The sequence below is a fragment of the Symphalangus syndactylus genome, chromosome 19 (genome assembly GCF_028878055.3).
Source record: "Symphalangus syndactylus isolate Jambi chromosome 19, NHGRI_mSymSyn1-v2.1_pri, whole genome shotgun sequence".
In the NCBI taxonomy this organism is placed as follows: Eukaryota; Metazoa; Chordata; class Mammalia; order Primates; family Hylobatidae; genus Symphalangus; species Symphalangus syndactylus.
This window is the reverse complement of record NC_072434.2, coordinates 76,892,231-76,915,780: the sequence shown is the minus strand read 5'-3', so window position 1 is coordinate 76,915,780 and position 23,550 is coordinate 76,892,231. Positions and strand designations below refer to the sequence as shown.

The 23,550-nt window shown below is 42.1% G+C and overlaps 1 protein-coding gene across 6 annotated transcripts in view; it reads left to right on the top strand.

Annotated features, from left to right (window-relative positions):
* Window positions 1–23,550, top strand: part of SIPA1L2 (signal induced proliferation associated 1 like 2) — a 237,876-nt gene that overhangs the window by 202,908 nt on the left and 11,418 nt on the right. For all 6 annotated transcript variants that reach the window (XM_055234196.2, XM_055234193.2, XM_063614018.1 and 3 more), the window contains 4 exons: window positions 188–412; window positions 4,394–4,547; window positions 7,445–7,664; window positions 17,437–17,568. In XM_055234196.2, the coding sequence (XP_055090171.1) occupies window positions 188–412; window positions 4,394–4,547; window positions 7,445–7,664; window positions 17,437–17,568 (731 nt within the window). The remainder of the gene's footprint in view (window positions 1–187; window positions 413–4,393; window positions 4,548–7,444; window positions 7,665–17,436; window positions 17,569–23,550) is intronic.

The following is a 23,550-nucleotide window of genomic DNA, read 5'->3' as shown; positions in this document are numbered from 1 at the left end:
CTTAGCCTATGTAAAATGAGGCTTCCTAGCAAACTCCATGGTAGAAAGAAGGCTCCATCTGCCTCGCTGGGCCCAATTTTGCTCTCGGAGAAAGACTTGAGGAAAGCCTTGTGGCTCTGAATTTGGCCGTGTGCCAGCACTGCTGAAACCGGATTATATTGCAGCTTTTGTCTGGTTTTCTCCTCAGTGGTTCTCACCATTCAGGAAGCCCTTCAGCTCACTGTTCAAAAAATAGTGGATCTCTGGATTCATCCAAAGTCTACATCATGTCTCACAGCAGCGGACAACAGGTTCCCGGGTCCATGTCCAAGCCCTACCACAGACAAGGGGCAGTGAACAAATATGTCATCGGCTGGAAGAAATCGGAGGGCAGCCCACCGCCCGAGGAGCCTGAAGTGACTGAATGTCCCGGGTAAGGTTGTTGGCTGTTCTTCTCTGGTCAGCATTTTTCACTGTAGGGATTGACTAAGCAAATGTATTTTCCTCCCAAAGGAAATATATTTTCTCAAACAGAATAATCGGCCAGGCGCGGTGGCTCACGCTTGTAATCCCAGCACTTTGGGAGGCCGAGGCGGGCGGATCACGAGGTCAGGAGATCAAGACCACGGTGAAACCCCATCTCTACTAAAAAATACAAAAAATTAGCCGGGCGTGGTGGCGGGCGCCTGTAGTCCCAGCTACTCGGAGAGGCTGAGGCAGGAGAATGGCATGAACTGGGGAGGCGGAGCTTGCAGTGAGCCGAGATTGCGCCACTGCACTCCAGCCTGGGCGACAGAGCAAGACTCCGTCTCAAAAAAAAAAAGAATAATCTAGAAACATGTTTCTTAAACTCTTTAAATGTTCATGTTTATATTTCTCTATAAAATTCTTCTGTTTTCTTGATTTTTACATAAAAAAATGAAAAGAAATCTGTGTTCTTTGCTTTTATATTCAAATCTGCCCGCAGTAGAAAACTCATGGTAACATGGTACTGATGGTATGAGTATAGAGTCTCTATAAATACACAAGGTCAAAGGCAGTTTGAATTCCCACGGAGTCCTGTGTATTTCTTAAAGTTGCTGTGTAAGTGACATCCTAAAAGAAAAAGTATTTTTCTTAGTTTAGCATGACTTCCAATTTTCCTTTTAGTTGTTAGGTTTGAGGTTGGGGCGGGGGGGGCGGTGGGCATGTAGGGAAGGATGCTTTATATCTGTTTGAAAAAGAAAAGATTTTAAAATACTGATAACCCATCTTACAACACTTGTGAAAACTATGCTGATGCCTCTGGGAAGAGACAGGTAAATAAACTGCATTTCAAGAATGCAGAGCAAGGCTGGTTGGGGCTAAGGAACTATTTGCTTATTTCGTAAAGAAGCTTAACAGAATACTCATGCTAAGTGATCTGGTCTGTGTGCTCTGCTGTACCTGTCTGCGATAGCGTCATCAGGCGTGTGGTGCTGAGCGTGGCATGCACCCGCACTGGGATGGCTCTTCAGAGAGAGCCTCCAGATTTTACACTTTGCCAGTGAACTAGTATCACTTTTTTCCCTTAAAAAAAAAAAAGATCCTGTGTCTTAAATACAGCTCGTATGATATTGCCTTCTAAATTAAAAATTCTTTTAGTACTTAAATTGAACATGGAATCTTTTGTTAAAAAAATCATGTCAGTCATTGCAAATGGCTTATTTAGGAAGGAATTTCATAGTGATAACTAGCCCTTTTTATTATAAATGAAAATGGTAGAATGATACGTTGGTATTTCTGTCTAATAAGAGTCTTCTGAGTACGTCACAGGAATTCATTCCAAGCCTTTTTTAAGTTCTGTGAAATATTTTTAGAAGCATTTTATATGTCGCCGTAGTACTATGTTTAGGCGAAGGACTCTTTTGGAAAGTCAGGGAAGTGTGAAAGGAGCCCATTTGGACAGTTTTCATGCAAAAGCCCAGGGTTTATGCATTTCCACGCACTGGTTTGATGGCACTAATGCTCAGTGAGAGCGAGGCAGTGTCCAGAATGAGGTGAGAAAGGGGTTTGCGTCTCTGAGTCGCAGGTTGTGTGCACACTAGAGGAGACTAAGATTGTGTCTCCACTGGAGCTCCCCACCTGGGGACCCCTGTGGTGTGGAAGGGCAAAAGGCAGTCCCCACACATGCTCTTGGGTACACCTGGGAGGGGAGAGGCTGTAGAAGTTCTTCTGTCCTAACTTGCATTTTATGGAGAGGATTTGAGCTCAAACTGGTTATCGCAAGAGGCCGGTGTTGGGATTCAAGACCAGGGCTCCTGGTCAGTGTGCGGGCTCATCCTGGCAGATGGAGCAGGTGCCCCAGGCTCTGCCCAGCAACACAGAGTGTTTCTAAGGCAAGGCAATCATATAGGACTGCACTAACTAAATTTGAAGTTTTATCAAGACAGTCTTTTCCCGGATCACTGAAGGATATGCTTAGAAAACAGCCAGCCAAGTACAGCATATTTTTAGTGTCTCATTGTGCACCGAAGAAAAATCAGTTGTGCGCTCCAGAAGTTTCACATAGACCAGTTATTTCTCAAAATCATATTGTAGAAGCCCTACTGTTAATTTTGTTAATAATATCATCTTACATTTTTAAATAATATAAGCGAATGAGCAGTTCTGTCTCAGGCTTCTGTGCACCCATTCATGCTGTCCCCTCTGCCTAAATGCCCTTTGTGAGTTTCTGAGCCTGGCCAGCACCCTCCCAAAGGGGATTGTTCTCTGCACCTGCTAGCCCAGTATTTCCTACAGTGTCTTTGCACTTGATCAGTCATCTCAGCCTGCAGAGCATACACACCACATACATACCACATGCACACACACCCGGACTGGGGGTCCTGTGCAAGCCGCATGTCCTGCTTACTTCACTACTCACAGTGGCTGGCACACAGTAAACCCTCGGAGCATATTTATGACACATCATTGGATAATTTCTTTAAATTACTAGTTTAGCAGAGAAAGCTAGTGATTTTTATAAACACATATTTTAACACATATTCTATAAACACATTTAGAAACTACAATAGCACATTGTAATCGTAATTATAGATATAATATTTTTACCCATGCAGTTATTGGTAGGACCTGGGATTTTTCCCTGCATCTTTCCCAAAACACATATGGCCTGGAGCTCTTCAGCACCGCCTAACTCACCTCAGCATCAAATGTTGGGTGCTTCTTGGATGCAGTCTTCTTAAAAACTATATTGTTTTGTTTTCCTTATGTGGGTTTTGTGCGCAACCCAGTGTCTTGGGTTCTTCTTGTAGCTCCCATTTTCATGTCATGCCATCCTGCAAACCAACTAAATCTTCAGTAATGTTTTAAAAGTTATGAAATGCTTCTTTTTTTTTTTTTTACAGCCACTATTTGTTCATGTTGTAACTGTAGCTTGTGCTTCAAGAACTGAGAGGTACAAGGAAACCTGTCCTACCTCGGGAACAAAGCCATAGAGGATTTTAGAGAAATCCTTCTTAATTTTCAGCATGTTTGTGTATGTTTCCTATTCTAGCAATTTCCCAGTGAGCTGTCACACAGAGTGACAAGATAGCCTAGCTTTTGAAACCAAGAGTCATCTTGGAGACACACAGCAATAACATTCAGGTCATTCTCCAGCTCGATGCTGTGGGCCGTGAATTCCTAGAGTGTTATGTTTCAGGTTGTGTGGCAAAGACTGTTTGCCTCCTCTGACAGTACAGCCGCTGACTGTTTACTGTGTCTTGAGGAATATTTGGTTGCTTAGATTGTATTTTCAGAGTAAACCTTTTTAGAATGACTCCCCAGTTTTCTCCCTGTAAAGGAGCTGAAAACAATAATTCAGCTTGACACTCTTTTGTTGTCTGTCAATACATTTTTATATATTGATAATTAAGGGAGACGGCTGCTTTATTTATCCAAACAGCTTTGTGAAATTGCTGATAATAAAACATGGTTAGCACACGCGTGAATTGATGACTCGTACACCCCGGGCTCCCTCGGGTGGCTTCCTCTCTGTTGTCTGGGTGCCATCGGGGCTCTGGTTGTCCAGCCGCGAGAGCACACAAGGGTTGCTTCGAAAGACATATGATCACCTCTGATGAATTATTCAAACTGTGTTTTCTGACACAGATTAGGAAAGGGAAAACACAGCCATATTTTAGAAGTTGGTTATGTATTTTTTTCATCCTGGGCTTTGGAGATCTGATTGGTGTCTGAATAATTCAGACACCTAACTTTGTAGTTGAGCTCATTTCACAAATGTGAAATGGCATGGGAATTTGGAGCAAATGCAGCAAAAGTGAACTGACTTAAGACCTAAGAATTGTTTGTATGCGTTTGTGGTTGTTGAAACTGGTTACAAGGTTTTAATTCTTACCACTACAGGCACTTTACAAATAGGCTTAATTTCCATTCTGATTGTTTTCAACAGGATGTATAGTGAAATGGATGTCATGTCCACAGCAACTCAGCATCAGACAGTGGTGGGAGATGCTGTTGCAGAGACTCAACATGTTCTGTCTAAAGAAGATTTTCTGAAATTGATGCTTCCTGACAGCCCCTTAGTGGAAGAGGGGCGAAGAAAGGTTAGTGACTTAGGGAGCTTTGAAGTTACCAGAAACACTAAAAAAAAAAAAAAGTCTAAAGAAATCAAGGGTTTCCAGAGTACTCCCACATGCTTCATCTCTCATGACCCTACCAACGACTCACTGCACATAGCTGACCGTTGCCAATTTTGATTCTATCAGTATGTAAAGGGAGCCTGGGAGAGGTTAAGAAGGCTGTTTTTAAAATCTCAGATAGAGCTAAAAGTCCGGCTGGGCTAGCCTCAAATCCTGGCTCCAGCAATGAGTAGCTGCGTGACTTTATGCAAGTGACTTGGCCTCTTGATCTCAATGCTTTCATCTGAAAAAAGGAGATCATAATTGAATTGTGAAGTTACAGTGAAGATAAGAAGTAATGTGAGAAGAGCCTAGTACAGTTCCTGGACATAACTAGTGATCGTGAACAGTAGCTGTTAAAATTCACACCACCTGACTCTTGTTCCAGAGCTCTAGCCTCTGCTCCAAGCTGCCTCTCCTTAAATGTAATCCTGTTCCAGAAGCGGACTGGAGTTAGACAGCACACTGCTGGGCATTTTAAACAGGGTTGGAACGTGCACACTGCCATTTAGAGATATGCAGAGATCATAGGGAAGGCCATGCTTAAATCTTATAAACCAACCCCAAGTTCAATGGCATACCTTTGTCATTCACAATGTAGTACTCGAGAATGTTAGCTTGCTTATTGGCTTTAGTTTCATTATTATTTATTATTACAATCTCTTAAGCCACTTTGCTAAACAATTCAAAGTACTAAAAAGGACTTAAAGGCGATTTAGCCCAATCACCCCTTTTAGCAAGTAACTGAGGCCTCAGATGGTGAAATGTGAACTCTTCATAAATATTTGGTGCCAGAGTCAGCAACTGAGTCCTTGTCTCTCACTTCTAATCCAGCACTCCCTCTTGTTCATGTGACAAGGAAAAAGGCAATCAGGTATTGCCATACTGACCATGACCAGGGCAAACTGCAGGTCTTTGTGCTTTTCTCTTCCCTATAGTAAAGCAATTCTGCAGTTAACCTAATTGTGTTTTTAGAACAACACTCTAATTAGACACTACTGCAAAGCTGCTTTAATCTAATATGCCTGTAATCAGGTTCTGAAGAACCTGCTGGTGGTGTGTGAGGAGGGAATCCCATAAGAACTCCATCATAATGAGTCTTTTTTAAAAAACTTATATCAAGTCATGTACATGATACTGTATAAGCTTGGGTGCAAAGGCAGACTGTTGTGCAAAGAGTGTAAATAGCTTTTCTTTTTGGAGGGTTGAACTTCTTGACATGTGTTTTTTTCTTCTAAGACGAATCACCTTCTTTTCATGATGTAAATTTAACTTTGTAGCTCGCACACATTCCAGTTACCATTCATCAGTTGGAAAGACTTGACAGAATGGAAGGAACATATACAATAGGAATATTTTTAGACTTACTGCTACATTCATAAATGTAAATAGCCATTTCTTTTGATGTGAACATTCTGGCTTTTACTATTGTTTACCTAAAAGGAATGTGGTTCAGTATGCAAAGGAAGTAGTTGAAAATTCAGATTTGGTCTAACTTTTCTTGAGTATTTGACCGCTCATTTCTTTAGTAAGAATTTTCCTTACCCTATCTGTAATTAAACACAACAGTAATTTTAATGGTTCATTTAAGTCTGGTTATGATCCATTATTGTAACTCAATTTTCAACAATTATACCGACTTTTGCAAGTGATCCTTTTTTTTTTTTCCAAGACGGATTCTCGCTCTGTCGCCCAGGCTGGAGTACAGTGGCATGATCTCGGCTCACTGCAAGCTCCGCCTCCCGGGTTCACGCCATTCTCCTGCCTCAGCCTCCCTAGTAGCTGGGACTACAGGCACCCGCCACCAAGCCCAGCTAATTTTTTGTATTTTTAGTAGAGACAGAGTTTTACCATGTTAGCCAGAATGATCTTTTTTTTTTTTTTTTTTTTTTTTTTTTTGAGACGGAGTCTTGCACTGTCACCCAGGCTGGAGTGCAGTGGCGCAATCTCGGCTCACTGCAAGCTCCGCCTCCCGGGTTCACGCCATTCTCCTGCCTCAGCCTCTCCGAGTAGCTGGGACTACAGGCGCCCGCCACCACGCCCGGCTAATTTTTTTTGTATTTTTTTTTAGTAGAGACGGGGTTTCACCGTGGTCTCGATCTCCTGACCTCGTGATCCGCCCGCCTCGGCCTCCCAAAGTGCTGGGATTACAAGCGTGAGCCACCGCGCCCGGCGTTAGCCAGAATGATCTTGATCTCCTGACCTCGTGATCCACCAGCCTCCACCTCCCAAAGTGCTGGGATTCCAGGCGTGAGCCACCATGCCCGGCCACAAGTGACACTTTTAAGTGGACAGTAAGACTATTGGACTGCTGCTGTTTTTTGGAAATGTGTTTATGTGGCCGGCAAAGCTTCAGTGTTCACAATTAGTCTTATTATTATTTAGATTAGATTGAACCTCACAAGAAATTGCCTAATATTACAATGTAGTCATCTCAAATTAAAATCAAACCAGTATTATGTGTGGCTTTGAATAACTATTGCCTGAAATGGCAACCTTATATAATTCCAGGAACTATCACTGCTATAAGGTTATGGAGGTTTTATTTAACATTTCAGAGTTAATAAAGCTGTGCATGTCTAATTCATGATAATATTTCATAGAATGTCAAAGGAGGAAAACATAAAATCTAATAACTACACCCAAGCCCTGGAGTATTTGCCTTGATCACCTGCGTGCTGCATTTAGCAGTCTTGAGCTAACAGAGAAAATTCAAAGAAGCTATCACAATAGTATGTGAAACCACTGGACTTAGTCCAACAAGCCCCATGCATTCGTTTTTTTAATGTCTGTCCCCTCCTCGCACCTTGTTTAAACCCTAGTTTTCGTTCTATGGGAACCTGTCTCCAAGGAGGTCGCTTTACCGCACGCTGTCTGACGAGAGCATCTGCAGCAACAGGAGGGGGTGCTCCTTTGGCAGTTCCCGGAGTTCCATGCTTGACCAAGCCCTGCCCAACGACATTCTGTTCAGCACCACCCCACCCTACCACAGCACACTGCCTCCGCGGACCCACCCCGCACCCAGCATGGGGAGCCTGAGAAGTAAGTGAGGGGCTGGCTTCTCCCTGGCCAGCGCTGAGAGTGGGCTGATCACACAACTCCTGCCTCATTGGGCTCTGAGGGTGGCGTGATTTGGGAGTTTGTTTTTGTTTTTATTAAATATGTATTATTTGGTGTTTTAAATAATTTTCAAATATAAAAGCTCCAGAGTGGACATTTTGAAAAAGTTAGGTAACACTACCTCTTTTGAAAGCAACTGAGAACTCATATTAGATATTTTTGTCAAGTCCAATAGTGACTTCTGTGCCATATCTCAGTTATCATATCTATAAAGGAAAAAAATGTCTTTAGCCTGATTAAAAAAAAAAAAAGAAAACCCTGATGTAAGGAGTGGGTTTTCCAGTGGGTGACAGCAAGGAGGGACATCTGGTTTTCTAGCCTTCAGTTTCTTCATGCAGTTCAGTACCTGGAGATGGGGAGGTGGCACATGTGCCTTGGGAGACCTGGCTTGTAGACTGGGCTTTACCCGTGGGCGGCTTTGTGTTCCTGTGCAGGTGACGTGTGTTCTCTTGTGTCCCCGCTTATTTCAACTTACTAGTCACAGGTCAACCTGACGATTTCTAGATGATTTTCCTTCAAATCCTAAAAATCTTTGATTTTTGCATAATGTCAAGCCTTCATTAATGTCAGTTTTTAAGGGCACTTTTTTTTTATGTTAGTCAGCCTTATTTCCTTTATACATAGTTATTTTTGTACAGAAAGAATGGGAATTTAATCAGAAATATATTCATTGCCAAGTTTTTTTTTTTCATTTCATCACAGAAAATATCTTTAGAACCAATTCAAACTTCATAATACACTTAGAAGTCCCAGGCTAAATGAAATCAAAGTTCTAATAATGTTTCTAATGTTTAACGTAATTGGAAACGAACCTTATCTCATAAAATTCTTAATCTATTTCTTTAAGTAACATAATAACCTGCCCGTTATAAAGAGTCCATTTACCTAAATTGAAGAAACCTTTAAATGCCTTCTTGACAACCATGTGAAAGATCAGACAGACCTAGGCCACTTTCCTAATATTTCTCTAGCTGTTTTCCCTTTTTTGTAAAGAGGAGGTAACTTTAATGTCCTCTTAAAAGCTTTTGTAAAACCAATAAAACTCTATTTTCCTGCAAATGTTATTTCATTTACAGCGTTTGAAGTGTGCTTGTGAACTCTCTGTGGTACGTGTGTTATGTTGGTCTTACATTCCACCCTTCATTTTGTTTCCAGGTGAAAGATGTATGTCCTTTTTTTTTTTTTTTTAAGCTTCACTTAAAAAAAATAGACTTTTTAGAGCAGTTTTAGGTTCACACCAAAAAGTACAGGGATTTTCCATATACCTCCCAACACGTTTTCCCCACTGTCAACAAACCCCTGCCCTTGAAGAGTGGCAGTGGTACATGTGTTATAATCGATGAACCTACGTGGACAGGTCCTTATGACCCAAAGGGCCTGGTTTACATTAGGGTTCGTTCTTGGTGTTGTACATTCTGTGGGTTTCTAAAATGTGTAAGATGACATGTATCTGCCATTACAGTATCATTCAGAGTGGTTACACTGCCCTAAAAATCCTCTGTGCTCTGCCTGTTCATCCCTCCCTCCCCTCTAGCTCCTGGCAACCACTAATCTTTCTACTATTTCCATTGTTTTGCCTTTTCTAGAATGTCATATAGTTGGAATCATACAGTGTGCAGCTTTTTCAGACTGGCCTCTTCTACTTAGTAATAAGCATTTGGCTTCCTCCATGTCTTTTCATGGTCTGATAGCTCATTTCTTTTTACAGCTGAATAATATTGCATCATCTAGATGTACCGTAGTTTATTTATCTAGTCATATACTGGAGAACTGTATCCTTTTTTAATGTGTTCAAAGGCACAATTAGGAAACAGTCAAGTTACGCTGTTCATTCACTGTCCTAGTTGAAAACTGCCTTACTTGTCTTCATTTTTACTTCTCTAGAAAAAGCACTAAGAGTTTCCCTTGCCATTTGCTATCTTTAAAGAAACCTTCTTATTTAGTGATATATCTCCTCCAATAGCTCTATACTTAAGAAACTACTTGGAAAAAGTTCTCTAGGCTTGATGGATGAACTAACAAAATGTAAATCAGAAAGCTGGAGGTAATTTGTATTGAAGTCTATTCCCCTAAAAATTTCTGATTTCCAGCCCCCCGTCCATGGAAAGTTTAAGCTTCCAGAATCTAGTTGTTTGGAGGCCTCTAGTTCCCTGGCCTTCTGACTACCACAATTGCCTATGTGATTATAGATGCTCCTTGACTTGCGATGGGGCCATGTCCAGATAAACCCACCGTAAGTTGAAAATATTGTAAGTTGACCATGTATATGGTCACCTAACCTACTGAACATCATAGCGTTTCCTAGCCTACCTTAAACATACTCAGCACACTTGCATTAGCCTCTAATTGGGCAAAATCATCTTGCAACACAATACGCCATACAGTATCAGTTATTTACCCATGAATCTTGTGCGTGGCTGACTGGGAGCTGTTGCTCACTGCCACAGTTCAGCATTGCGACAGAGTGTCCATACCACATATTACCAGCCAGGGAAATGTTCAAAATTCAAAATTTGAATTATGATTTCTATCAAGTATGTATCACTTTTGCACCATTAAGATCTACTCAAGACAGGTTTTAATAATCCTCTTCTTTCTATGGTTTCTGGCCATTCTGTAGACCCTCTCTAAGAAGATACTACTCTTTAAGAATAGTTTGACAGTCAAAAACGAGAGCAGCCCAAAAAGCTGAAATGTCAGTGTTAATGCCCAGAAGATGTCTTTGAGCGACAAATGAGGAATATTTGAAGTTGCCCAGTAGTTTCTCTTAGTTTCTCAGAGAGACATAGCTTCGCTTTAAAACTTGGAGCAGAGGTTGGTTCCAGATGGTTTTAAATCGCTGTGTAGATAGAGTTGGGCAGAAGACTCAGAAAGCGCAGATACTCTTCTTTTAAACTTTAAAACATAGAGCATTCCTAGGGAAAAGAGAATCTTTCACCAGGAGAGACTCAATCAGATTTTGTTTGTAATTTGGAGGGAGGGCAGCAGGGCAAACACCAGTAACTGCCCATCTCTTCCCAGTGAATATTGGAAGACCTAATCTCTGCACCTTTTCTACATGTAATTATCATAGTCACAGGCTTCTCTTTCAGGTATTTTTAGCTTTTAAAAGTTACAGATTTGAATCTGTCTCAATCTTTCTTCTCTTGAGACTAAGATCTTAATCTTCATACTTAACAAGCTCATTTTGGATGTAATTCATGTCATGATTCATCTATATTTCCTGTGAAGTCACTGAAATGTACTGTATCTTTATGTCTTCAACTTGGAGGTATGCAAATATCACCTGATACAGCAGTTGAGAATATTTCTGAAACATTTCTGCCTTGCCTTTAGGACCTTTGTTTTTGTCATTGGTAGATAGCAGAAGAAAATTTACTTAAGGGCCCAGATGAGAAAAAAAAATGAGAGTGGGCTTTTGAACACACAGTTCACAGGCCAGATAACCAGTGACACTGAAAAGCAGTCATATTTTCCTTTTCTTCCTTGGCAAGTAGACACCTGGGTTCATTCAGCGCAATCCCAAGCATTGGCAGGCTCACAGGCTTAAAGATAATTTTTTGGTTTTTTATGGAACAGAGATCAAAACTCTGAAATCTTCCTACGAGAATGGACTGATGAGAATTCTTAGATTTCAAAAATGAAAATAGAGAATATTGTGTGTGGTTTCAAATCCTATAGTTCTGACCTATGCACATCACAAAGAATGCCCCTTGAAGTTAAAAAGTGGAAGAGTGGGAAAGTTTAGAATAAATAAAATAAGCTGGTATTTTAGTTATAATGTAATACTTGCACGTGTTGCTTCAGACCACATGTGTAGCCTCGGTGGTTTTGTGTTGTAGATGATAAGCACTACCAACCACCAGAGGAAGAATCCTTGCCAAGGGTGGCATGGCAAGGTATCCATCCACCTGCAAACAGGGTTTTGACTATTCAGTATTTGACGAGGCAGTATTATTCAGTGTGATACTTACTTCTCTTTTTTCAAATGTCCTCAGTCTTCCCTGTAATAAACATTGGTTTCTGAAAAGTGTAATTGTGAAACCTCAGATATCTGACCGCCAGGAAATGCTGTTGGGAGGCTCCTTGGCATTTATAATAATAGCAATAAACTCAGACTCAGTAAAGATGGTTACTGTGATTTCAGGTTTTGGGTAAACAGATGGGAAGCCACAAGATCAATGTCGCGAGCCAGAGCAGGTGCGCAGGCAGTGGTTCCCTGATATTACCCCCCTTTTAGAATTCATGAGTCTCTTGAAAGGCTGACTTAGGTCCGTATGCAACATGGGCAGTAAGAATTATGAGCACAGAGAAGCGTCTTCTCCAGAAGTGAGGTAGGATGGCATCTACCCAACTGTGCCCAAAAAATGCTTTCAGACAGTATCCTCCCCTCCCTCCTGTTTTTTTGACTCATCCTGAGAACTCCCAAGAAGTATTATGGATATGAAGTAAATTCAGTTACTATTGTTTTCTACTCACTAAATGTCTCATCTTATTTGACATTAGTATGTGATAGCATATGCAAAATTGGTTCGGGTTTCCATTTGGAAAAACTCTGTGAGAAACTTGTTATGCCAGGAGGTCACCGTGCTCCATGTGGGGAGCCTGCAAATGTGCCCCACACTTGTATCACCCACTTTCCTAGGCTGGCACTTTTTTTTTTTTTTTTTTTTTTTTGAGACGGATTCTCACTCTTTCACCCAGGCCGGAGTGCAGTGGCACAGTCTCAGGTCACTGCAAGCTCTGCCTCCCGGGTTCACGCCATTCTCCTGCCTTAGCCTCCCGAGTAGCTGGGACTACAGGCATCCACCACTGTGCCCGGCTAATTTTTTGTATTTTTAGTAGAGATGGGGTTTCACCGTATAATTTTTTGTATCTTTAGTAGAGACAGGGTTTCACCGTGTTAGCCAGAATGGTCTCGATCTCCTGACCTCGTGATCTGCCCACCTTGGCCTCCCAAAGTGCTGGGATTACAGACGTGAGCCACCGCGCCCAGCCACAGTCTCGTCTTAATTGGCCAGAAGAGTTGTGTGGGCTCCTGAGGCTTGGTAGAGCTGGATTTAAAATAACAGGCTTTGATACCTGAGGCAAATGGTGCCTTTCATATAAAACCGTACAACTGAGGAGACAAGACAGTTCCAGTCACTGTGGCATCACAAAGCACAGGTGATCAATTGCTCTTGCCCCTTCAGGTCTGCACTATGCATATCTTTTTTTCTTTTTGGAGACAGAGTTTCGCTCTTGTTGCTCAAACTGGAGTGCAATGGCGCGATCTCAGCTCACTGCAACCTCCACCTCCCGGGTTCAAGCAATTCTCCTGCCTCAGCCTCCCGAGTAGCTGGGATTACTGGCGTGTACCACCACACCCAGCTAATTTTTTGTATTTTTACTAGAAATGGGGTTTCACCGTGTTAGCCAGGTTGGTCTTGAACTCCTGACCTCAGGTGATCGATCCGCCTTGGCCTCCCAAAGTGCTGGGATTACAGGTATGAGCCACCACGCTCGGCCAGCACTGTGCATATCTTATTCCAAATCCCTCTCAGACCAACACCAACAGTATTTGTCTGTTTGTTGACAGGGCTGTTTGAGGATAGAACTTGTGTCTTACTAGTTATTCTCTCCCTAGGTTCTGATGTAGTACCCAGTAGTTCCTGGAATATAGTAGATGCTTAGTAAACATCATCTGAGTGATGGGGGTAGTGATAATTTTGGCTAGTTTAGAATCTGTGTTAGGCTGTTCTTGCATTGCTATAAAGAAATATCTGGGGCTGGGTAATTTATAAGAAAAGAGATTTAATTGGCTTTTGGTTCTTCACGCTGTTCAGGAAGCACAGTGCTGGCATCAACTTCTGGTGAGGGCCTCAGGAAGCTTACAGTCATGGTGGAAGGTAGAGGGGGGAGCAGGAGTGTCACATAGCAAGAGAGCGAGCAAGACAGAGTCGATGGCGAGATGCCACACTCAACCAGATCTCACGAGAACTCACTCATTATCATGAGGACAGCACCAAGCCATGAGGGATCCACCCATGATTCAAACACCTTCCACGAGGCCCTACCTTCAACACTGGGAATTACATTTCAACATGAGATTTAGAGGGGACAACATCCGGACCGTGTCAGAGACTCAAAAAAACAAAACAAAAACAGAATAGTAATTTTTCCCAGTTACTTGATATTCTAATCAATGGAAAAGAAAATGTATGTGTTTTTCATGTCGATTATTCATGGAGATCTATAGGTGGCTCTTTCTTCATCTAACAAGACTGTCATTAACATGAGGCTCTTCCTGCTTATGGAAAAATGATGGATTTTAGATTTAAATCCACATATGTTCACAGCTTTTATTCCTAAACTGTGCTCTTCATTAAGAAGCTTCTCATCATTTGCGTCTCAACCAAGTGTCCGCTCCTTGGATAGGCCTCCCCCAAATGTGCCACCAAGCTTCACAGTCACATCACCCTGTTTGCTTTCTGCAGAAGACTTAATCACTCCTTGTATTTTCTTGTTTACTCATTTATTGTCTTTTTTTTAATCTTCGACTTTTTATTAAAAATAGACATGTAGAGTTTCCCCAGCAGCCAGTCACCACTGTGGTATGAGAGAAGAGAAAAGAGTAATCCCCAGTTCCAGTGGGACACTTGAGTTGGCCTGTACAGGCTCATGAGAGCCAACTAGCTATTGTCTTTTCTTTGATGTAAAGCTTCATGAGAGCAGGGCCTTGTCTGCCTTACCCACTGTTGTGCCCCCATCACATGGTAGGCAGTAGTCACTTATCAAATACATTGTGGATAGACTGCTGAGTGGACAGTGCTTCAGATAAACTCTAGAGAAAAGGAGACATCTCATCTGTGCTAACCTTCTCTGCGAGTTCTGCAGTATCAAATAGAAGTCCCATTCACCACTGGAGGAGGGAGGGGACAATATTTTGTAATAAAGAAAAAATGTCACCAACAAGTGTCCTTTGCTTCTGCTCCCTGCTTTGCCAGCCATACAGATTAAAAGTGGTGAGGGGTTGTCTGGGCTTGCCTTTGGTTGTGAAATGTACACCCCGAGACCATCTCAGATCCCAGAGCCATTAGTGCCACTTAGTGTGTGGTCTCTGCATGCATTGCATAGAGGGTAGCAGGCAGAGACCTTCAGAGCTGGTTGGCTGGGCTGCTCTGTGGGCAGCCAGGCCCACTCACGCACTCTGGGCCACCAAAATTCACGTTTGTGCCTTGGCAAAATTATGAATGGCCATGTATCAGGAACTTAGTGCTTAGGAATTGTCAGAGCTTTAATTATTTCACTCAAGACTGTCAGGAAACCACTCTATTGAGTACCGGGGAAAGATGGCTCTCTGAGCACACAGCTGCAGGAGGGACCAGGCGAAGGGGAAGCAAGGGACATTAATCTCACATCCCAGCTTGTGAATCAGGGGACTGGCCGCCATCCCCTCTGTTCTTATTGCATTTTACCCCTCTTGTCTACTGTGTTATTTTTCTCTTTTCCTGTCTCCTGTTATCACCAAGTAAGGATCTTGTTGTATAGTGGTCTTAGGGGAAAAAGTAGCACATAGAATGTGTGTCAGGCTTGATTTTAGCCTTCAGGAATGCCAGAAGCTGGAGTGAAGGATTGTTTCTTTATAAACACAAGGAAAATTCACAAGTTGGCATTTCTTAGTAAAACATGATGAACAGAATGTATGTACTTTCTGTAGAAATGTCCGTATATCTGAATAGAATTCCATTCCGCTCCCTGATGCTTCCCCTCTAGTGAGGGAAGGAGGGAGGATGGTGCTGCAGTGGGCCCAGAGTCCAGCCTGCCTGACCTCCGTGGCCCTCACAGAGCTATGCCACTCTTGCACCATTTCCCAAAGAGCTCAGCCATGTGGAAATCAGTGACAAAAGTAATTGCTGCCTCCATATATAATTTCTTTACACTCGGTGCAGAAAACTTGCCTTGAGCAAAGCAGCGTATGAGTTGCAGAGAGAGAAGGAAGTGTTTTTTAAGTGAAGGAAGATTCCTGGGCTTCTTTACTTTTCTGCTTGAGGGTCTTTCTTTACCTTTCTGGAACCGTTTCTTCCTAAGCAACTGAGACAGGACCTGGCGGCCAGTTCTCCCAGTCTTTGCCCAGCAGGGAGCGAGGATGCTCCTGGGAAACAGTGAGTGCTGGGTGCCCTCCTTCCCACCTCCCACTCCTGTGTTGCTGCTTCCCTCCTCTGCTGGTTAACCTCTTGGCAAGGACAAGCACATCACACACAGAACAAGTAGAACAAGAAAGAGCCAGTGTCGTTTCAAAGAAAAGCATGTGGAGAAGGGAGGGTGGAAACAATGTGGACAATATATCCATTACTGGGTTCCCTTCAAAGTAGAGGCAGGGAATAATTGGGTGGAATATTACCCCAACTTCTAAAGGTGGTAGGTAGCATGGAAGATAGGCGTAGCTGTAACTGTTAGAGATCTGGTAAGAGCTGCATCTGTCCAGAGTCTCAAAAGTCTGTCAGTCTCCTTCAAGGCCAAATTTACTAGCTGTCTTAGTCCAGATGCCAGCATTTCACAGCTACCCCAAAGGATGTGGGAATAAAAATTACAGGTGCATTTGGTTAATTATGCCCCCTTACTTAACATAATTGCAGGCTCAGACAGCCAGGTGGTCATTATTTTGATTGGTCTAATTAGTCAGATGTGTTCACAAGCAGCTGCATGCAGTGTTCTGGGCAGGTTCAGAAAAGTCACATTAAAGAAAGTCCAGTTGAAGCCTTTTTAGAACTTGTCCTCAGATACATAATAAGTTTTTAACAACGAGTATTATTAATGACATAAACACTTAAGTACCTTGATGAGAGTTTAAGGAGAAAAAGAAATGGAAAAGGTCCATTCATAGCCAAAGGAAAACCACCCAACATTGAATACAGGATGGGTGAGTGGTTTCTGCTTTAGCCATTGATAAAACCATCTATTAAGTCAGAAAGGTAGTCCAGCCACTATGTATGTGCTTTGTACATAAAATAGCATCCTCAATCTCATGTATTAATAAAAGCAAAGTTAGTCTTTACTACATTGTTATAATCAATTGGTATTTGAGGCATCTCAAGTTTGTGGTGCTCAGCTTAGAAGTGTTCCTCAGTAAGCTTTATAAATCGGGATGGAGATTGCTGCAATACTTCCTACAGCAACGTAAAGCCTGCAACACTTTTCAAAAGAGGAAAGTCTCCCCTGAAGAAAATGAGAATTTATCTTGCAATAGTCAGACCTGGATGTACTCAAAAGAAGCCCCCTGGAAGAAAACTGCGAAATTACAATAGTATACAGAGGCTTGATTCTAATCTCCCTGCCATCGCTGCCCGTACATGCTGGCCGACCTCTCACCAGTGCAGACTCGGCTGCTTTTTACAAACCTCCATTTTTCCAGCTAGATCCCTTTTGGGCAACTGCAGCCTCATGTTTTCTTTTTCCATTAAGGGTAGGAAAAATTATCTTGGCCACTTTGGGAGGGGATGGTGGTTCCTGTGCTGACTGACTCACTGGGAGGGGACAGCATTGCCCGTGCTGTGCTCTGACTGACTGACTCCTGAGTGACTCTGGGAGGGACAGTGGTGCCCGTGTTCTGAGTGACTCTGGGAGGGACACTGGTGCCCGTGTTCTGACTGACTCTGGGATGGTGCCCCTGCTGTGACTGACTGACTGACTCTCTGGTTTTGTTTCTGTTTAGATGAGTTCTGGTTCTCCGATGGGTCCTTATCAGATAAGTCCAAGTGCGCAGATCCTGGCCTGATGCCCCTCCCGGACACAGCCACAGGGTTAGATTGGACCCATCTCGTGGACGCTGCACGGGCATTTGAAGGTAAAAATTCACCAGCCTCTGGCCTCACCCCTTACCCTGGGAGTGCTTTCCTGCAGGACCTGTGTGGCATCTTAGGGGAGTGCGTCTGTCTCCCATCATCTGGTCAAAGTTTTGAATGCCTTGCCTTGTTGGACGATGAAAAGCAGGGGCTGGCTTGGGCTATGACTGAGGACATTTCCTACGGGAGACCATGTCATTTAGTAAAAGGAGCACTAGGCAAGAAATCGGAAAACCTGAATTCTAGCTCTGGCACCATCTGTGTGACCTGGGTGGGACCTCTGTTTCCTATCTGAAAAGTAGAGGTGATTGTATGGAGAGCACCTTGCGTCTTTCCTCACAGCGTACTGAGGTATCATGTGGGGGACACATTTAGGAGGCGGGAGCTGCTGGGCTTTGCTGGACGAGCACAGGCCGAGGAGTCCGTTCACTTGGTGTAAACACAGACTGCAGCATGCTCAGCTTGACCCATGCGAGTGTCTCTACCTGTCGAGGCCTCAGCTTCCTCCTCTTAAAATGTGGGTCAGTGAGGGTGGGTGGGCCAGCCAGTCTCTGAGAGCCATCCAGTTGCCACACCCTCTTCTGTCATTTTTGGTTGAGGAACACCTTTGTCCAGCTCGCAGATAAAGGTAGACAAAACAAGGAAGATGCTTGCTTCACGTGCAGCCTCAGGACCTCACGGTGATACTGTGTAAACCTGGGGCCCTCGGGATCATGACTTATGACTTTTTGCCCTTTGCCGCTGCATTCTTCAGTGAGTTTTTACGATGGCAGGCTCTGGCACTGGGGAACCTGGCAGCTGGGACTGACAAAGGAGGCAGGATCGTTCTAGTAGGGGCTGTTTAACGCCCTGCGCTCTGTGAGACTCTCATGATGTAACCGAGTCACAGCATCCTGGAGGCGCCCGAGTCCACTGCTGCCTTCTCAGGCCTGAGGGCCCTTCCTTTTCTTCTTCACTCCCTGTTTCTTTTCCCTTCTCAGTCTCTGCTCGCATAGCCCCATCACCTGTGACACCAGGCCTCAGGAAACAAAATCAAATTCTTTTCCCAGGAGGGGAGGTGCATTTGAAGTCAAAATGCAGAAGGTTGAGGGTTCACTGCCCCTCATCTGTGACTAGCTTAATACATTAGGGAGGCCCGATGGTGGCTTCGCTTTACCCAGTTGGTATCAGCGCCTCTGATCCTGAGCCTCTGGGAACAGGAGTTGGAATCCACTCTCAAGTGGACACAAGGGAAGTAGGTAAAAGGCAGCTTGCTAGGAGGAAGCTTCTGCCATATGAATATGCGCTCACTGCTCCCTAAATGGAAGGAACTAGACTGCTTTCTTTACAAACCACTCACTCCTTGTAGAAATTTCAGAAGAGCCCTGTCTGCCTTGTGGGGAGACCCTCATTCTCTGATGTTACCAGAAGTTAGTTGCATATTTTAGAAGCCCCATGCTGGTGGTCTGGTTGTTTCTTGGGCTCCCCATGCTTCTAGCACTTTCTTGGGCATGACCCAGCACCAGAGCACAGGGACATTATCTTTACCTCTGTCCAGAGCAAGCCAGCGGGGAGGTAACACCATTTTCTCTTTCCCTGGGGTGTTCTTTACACACTACAGTCTCTCACTCTGACCAGATCTTTCTGCCCCAGGAGAGGTAAGACCAGAGATAAGATCTCTGTGTGGCCTCACTGTGTAACTATCTGCAGAGTACTTAACACACTGAATTCTGCTTCATTCACATGCCTGTCTCTTAAGAGATGAGTTTCTTAAGGGAAGGCTGCCTCTTTTATTATTTTATCTGTATTTATCAAATACATATCAAGATAACCAAAGGAGAAGTGCTAGTAACAAGGAGTAAATAGGTATTCAATACACACAGTTTTGTGCAGCCCAGAACTATCCCAGCTCATAGCACAGCTCTCGACCTCTTAGATCCTTTCGCATTTTGTGATCAACTTTCAGATTTAAAACAATATTTATCACCTTATCTCTGTATCTACCCTCGTTTTTGTCTTTACTTGGTTCCTTACCACCCCTTTCAAATATTCCTTCAGAATAAAATGACAGCTAGAAAATGCATTTTTTTCAGGGGATTAGAGAAGGCAAAATGGTGCATGGACTGAATGATCAATTTAGGGATTTTGGTCATAACTTCAGCCATTTCTGGGCCATAGGCCTTTGGACAAGTCACTTAGCTACTATGACATCCACTCTTTGTCCCAATACTGTTCTAGGTCTTTTATAAATATGAACTCAGTGAATGTTAAACAGTAATCCTTTTGGACATGCGCTGAATTAATTTGGGCTTCAGTCTTCTCATCTATAAAATGAAGAACCGAAGAACCAAAGAACCTGTCAGGAAGGCTTCATCTAGTCCTAAACCTCTAGTTCTGTGGTTTCGTTATCAACAAGTATTTCTTAAGCTGAAGTAAGAGTATAGGTGGTAGTTGGCACATAAGGGAAAAAGTATGACATGGAAATTCTCCCTAGCCAGTGCCCTCAGGTACATGAATGCCTAAATTAAACAGAAAATAATGCAGTATTCTATTTGCCAAAGGATATGACTTTGGTTATCTGAGCTTTAACATTAATAAAATAATGTGGAAGGAGTTACCACTGACCCCTAACATTGATAGATAAAATAATGTGGAAGGAGTTAATGCCATGTTTAATTTTTGATGCTACTCCATAGGGTGACATGTCATGATGAGACAGTAGCCAGCTTATGAAAATTCGGTTGAGAACGTGCGCCTCCTTTAGCTAATCACATTCCCTTGTATCAGTGTTGCCTCAGGTTATATCCCAGTGACCTGCTCCCCTGTCTCGTGAGTTTCATGGTGGTGATGAGCGTGATCAATCTCCTTAGCACTTTAAAGAGAAATGTCTTCAAGTAGATGACCCAGTTGCCCTGCTCATGACTTTATCTTTTTGTACCAGTTCCCAAGGCCATTTCTGAGCTAGAGTAAACATTATAAAGAAAAGATAACCCAAAACATGTCCATGTGCTTGTTTATGTCACTGCTACAGACTAACAAAGGCAGTTCAAACGGCTTATTGCCTCAGACTTCCCTGGAATAATCCTGTGCCCATATTTCAGTCAGTATATCTGAAAATAGGCTTGGAAAATGGAATTTACCTGCCTATTGGATTGAGATCCCATGATCCCTATAAAATCCAATAGTGTAATTGATCCCTGGCAGACTTGCCTCTCCCCCATTGGTCTACCTCATTTATGCTACACATTTTGGCATATGATATGTTCACCTTCATTTAAGGGCTAAAATTGACATTGGACACGAGTTTAATAATTTAGATTTTACTATACCACTTAAGAATAGAGCAGAGGCACCAAATTAAGCTGTCAAATCATGACTACTTAAATGTTTAAACTCTATTAGTGCAAGGACCATAATAAATGAATAAATGGTATAGTTGTGGGTGAGAGCCAGGTATTCTGTGCACAAGGACTCAGTAAGCTCCCTCCAAAAAGGAGGCGTGTTTCCAGACCACATTGCTGACTATAAGGCAGTGATAATAGAATTAAATAAGAAAAAGAGAAGCAAAACACAAAAATCTGACTATTTAGAAAGTTTTAAATGTTACTGTAATAATAATTATGCTAGGAAGAATTAATGAATATGACAAGAGCAATTTTTTTAGGATCATGAGAAAGGTGCTTCCTAAATCTGGACTACACCCAGAGAGAGGGTAGTTTTTAAAGAAAAATATGTTTCAGAAACACTTATTTCAATGGAAAAAAAGGGAAAATTAACTAACTTAACTGTATTTCAAAAAGATTCCACAAAAACTGTGAAAGAAAAACACACAAAGAAAAGGAATAAAGTAAGTTGTAAAAAAAAAAAAAGCAACTGGCAAATGAAATTATACTGCAATTTATAAATAAGACTAACAACCTCAGTTTTTCTTTGAATATTGATAAACCAATAGCAAATTTGATCCAAAATATAAAAAGTACAAATGAACCATATTAGAAAGGAGGTTAAGTTAACATGAGAAGAAGACAGTGGGACCAAAATGACCTGTGCAGAACTGTGCCATCTCCCTGCAGAGGACAGTGGGTTCTGCCTTACCCCTCAAACCCCAGACCAACTGCAGTGACCTGTTATTACCTCTAGGATAGGAACGTTATTACCTCTCCCTGGCTTGGATTATGAAGACCTCGTGATCATTTGGGGTCTTGCACTCCCCACCATAATGCAAACCAGGCCAGCCTGAACCATAAAATCTGGTCAAGACGAGACCCTGTCCTTACTCAAGAACTTGGTTTCCTGTAAATCTAAATATGTAAATGTACAGTATTAGTAATTAGCTGTAGAGGCAGAAGGAAACCTGTCAAAGGACAGTCTAGAGATGTAAGCTCAGAACACCCTCCTTAATTCACTGTAGCACATACACACAACTTGCCCACCTTGGCTGATCCCAGTTGTGGGGCTCTTTATTTACCCAGAAAATTTCTTTTCTGTCTTTACCCTAATGGTATAAGATGATGCACTTGGTCACTTAATTTTCTGCAAACCTTGGCAGCCTACTTGGCTGGTTCCTTCTGCACAAAATACTGGTACACCACCCTAACCCCCAGCTTCTGGCCCCATGTGGATCTCAGTCCTGTATATTTTCTAATTAATATATTCTCTGGATGACATTTTAAAAAAGAGACATAGAGATTTTTTTAATTACTAAGGAATGTCAAACAGCTATATAGGAATACATTTGATGGATAAGGTACTTAGATTATTTCTTGCAAGAAAACGTTGCAGGGAGCATAAGAAATGGTCAAAGGCCCAGGTGTAGAAGGCATTGAAAAAGTCACCCAGGAATATCCCCAAATACCAAATATATTACCTGAAAACAATAAGTTTACAGTTAATTGTTTTCAGAGTTTCAAAGAGTAATGATGCCCTTGTATATATATATTTTTTTTGAAATTCAGAAGCAGCCTTCTTTTATGATAGGATTCTTTCCTGATAAACACGTACACACACAAAAGATAATTATAAGACAATCTCACTCTTTAATATTAGTATGAGAAAGCTTAGATGAAATTCAGTAGTAAATTGAAAAGATTATTCATTGTTATTGGCAAGAGTTTAGTTTAATAAAAGAAAAACTTTAATTAAAAAGTTACAGTAGGTGAAATAATTAAAAGCTATATCAATTTGTCCTAAAAAAGTATATCTAATAGAATTAGAACCTATTTCTTCTAAAAATTAAGATTTGAGAGATACCCCCAAAGACTAATATCTACTTTATTTCAAATGGTTACATAGCACTTAATAGAAAATGTTTATGAGCAGATTGCTTATGTCCAGAAACTAAGCAAGTATACTCTTTGAGACCATGCTCTTTAATTTTTATACTGGAATCTTTGATATTTAAACACGGAATGCAAAGAAAAAAAGGGATCAATGTTGGAGATAAAAAAAATTTAGATAGGGTTTTATACATAGAAAATACAAAAGATCAAAATGAAGTTTAATTAGAGATTATAAAATAGGTAATTAGGTATTTTGAAATATATTTTTATAAGTATAATTTCAAAGTGTTATTAATTTTTTCAGTTTACTATTGCTGTATAACAAACCACCCCCAACATTTATGGCTAAAAATAATAGTTGATTATTTCTCATGATTCTCTGGGTTGACTAGTCTCAGCTGGGTGGTTCTTCTGCTCCATATGATCTTAGCTGGGGTCACTCAGGCAGCTGTATGCAGCTGCAGCTCAACTGGATCTGGAGCATTAAGGAGATTTCACTCACCTGTCTGTGTCTGGAATGGCTGAGGCCTAGTGAGACCCCTGCCTTCAGCAGAGTAGTTGTATTTATTCACATAGGGCTTAGGGAATTAGAAGAGCAAAAGCAGAAGCTCTGTGATGTCTTAAGGCCTGGATTTGAAAGTCCCAGAACATTATATTCACCACATTCTATTTAGGCCAAAGTAGTTCACAAAGCCGGTATTCCCGGGGTGCAACATAGACTCTACC